Raw genomic sequence first — 1,485 nt, 5'->3', positions numbered from 1 at the left:
ATTGAATAGCCTGGCCTTCACCTTTCATGAAATATTCTTGTATTTCATTGTCATAGGAAGACCAACTTTCCTTCAGAGATTTGTTTTCTTGAAGGAAAACTTTGACAATTTTGAGTATAAATGAATAGTTAAACCAGGACACATGTTTTTCAAGAACATAAAACAATTGCCGTGCATCTTCACTTTCATTAAATTTCTTTCTCACCAGCTCCTTGTTTTTAAGTGTTTGATCATTTGGACTGAGTACTGAGATGACATGAGCTTCAATATATTCAATGATGTCAGAAAGATGAAGCTCCTCGAGGGCTTTTCTTGTTTGATAAAAAAGGTCAGCAAACTCTTCATTCATTTTTTGTAACTTAATTGTTATTTCAAGATTTTGTCCTTGATTAGGAGGTTGTGATGGAGGATAAGTGACATACCCTATAAAAGCAAAAATATAGTAACAGATGCATAACTCAACAGCTAATAAGGTAAGTAGTTGACATTATTTAAAAAGTTAGTGTAGTAATGGTCTAACTATTCTTACATGTTTTTTTCCCTGGATTGCAAGTATCAGATGATTTTCCAGGTGACATAGCTTGTTCATCACTAAGACTCATTTTTGGGGCATTATTTGATGGCAAATGAAACCGTTCTTCAATTATCCCTGGAACACTGTCAGTACACTCCCATCCTATAAATTTTTACGACTATTTTGGATACGGTATTAAAATCATATTCACCTGTTGAACTGGCAGAAGGTGACATTCCTTTATCATGAATAGTAACATTAATAGGACCACCCATAAAATGAGGAGTAGCTCCTCCAGTAGTAGCTGGTAGAGGGTGAGGAGTAGCTCGTCCAGTAGTTGCTGGTAGAAGATGAGGAGTAGCTCCTCCAGTATTAGCTGGTAGAGGATGAGGAGTAGCTCCTCCAGTAGTAGCTGGTAGAGGATGAGGAGTAGCTCCTCCAGTAGTAGCTGGTAGAGGATGAGGAGTAGCTCCTCCAGTAGTAGCTGGTAGAGGATGTTCACGAGCTATTTCATCAGCTAATGCTGAGTTTCTTCCTCCTTCTTTAACAGCTACACACACCATTCTCCAACACGGCCCACCATAACGCTTGTAATCATAATCTTTCATTAGCCAATACTCTATTGCTTTCTGCAGACACGTCTCAATATCTCCACGATGATTTGATTCTATCTTGTTGATAGTATCAATCCTTATACGCCACGAAATAGCAATCTGTTTCCAGCGAGGTGAAAGTGACTTCATTTTCTCGTAAACATCGTAGTAGTGTTCATTGATGTCTGCAAAATATCATTAAATGTCAAATATACCCGCAAACTCACTTAGTTCTTTATCACAAACGTTTATAAAAGGAGCAGAGGAAGAAGAGCTTGCCATTGTTGATTGCTGCGTTCACTTCTACGCCCACTCAAAAGGGCGTATCTCGTATTAGGGGTGTGGCTCAACCGGTTGTGGTTTGCGGCGCTGCGTGCT

At 39.0% G+C, this 1,485-nt stretch overlaps 1 protein-coding gene across 1 annotated transcript; it reads right to left on the bottom strand.

Moving 5' to 3' along the window:
* Window positions 1-10: 10 nt before the first annotated feature.
* On the bottom strand, window positions 11-684 carry LOC109592568 (uncharacterized; the record flags this gene model as incomplete). Its single annotated transcript, XM_020007991.1, has 2 exons — window positions 530-684; window positions 11-423 (listed from the first exon to the last, which is right to left on the bottom strand). Coding segments are annotated over exons 1-2 (486 nt in total), but the record flags the coding sequence as incomplete, so codon positions are not given.
* Between the last annotated feature and the right edge of the window lie 801 nt (window positions 685-1,485).

Source organism: Amphimedon queenslandica, unplaced genomic scaffold (assembly GCF_000090795.2).
Source record: "Amphimedon queenslandica unplaced genomic scaffold, v1.1 AMPQUscaffold_4726_Cont23297, whole genome shotgun sequence".
In the NCBI taxonomy this organism is placed as follows: Eukaryota; Metazoa; Porifera; class Demospongiae; order Haplosclerida; family Niphatidae; genus Amphimedon; species Amphimedon queenslandica.
This window is presented reverse-complemented; position numbering and strand designations above follow the sequence as displayed.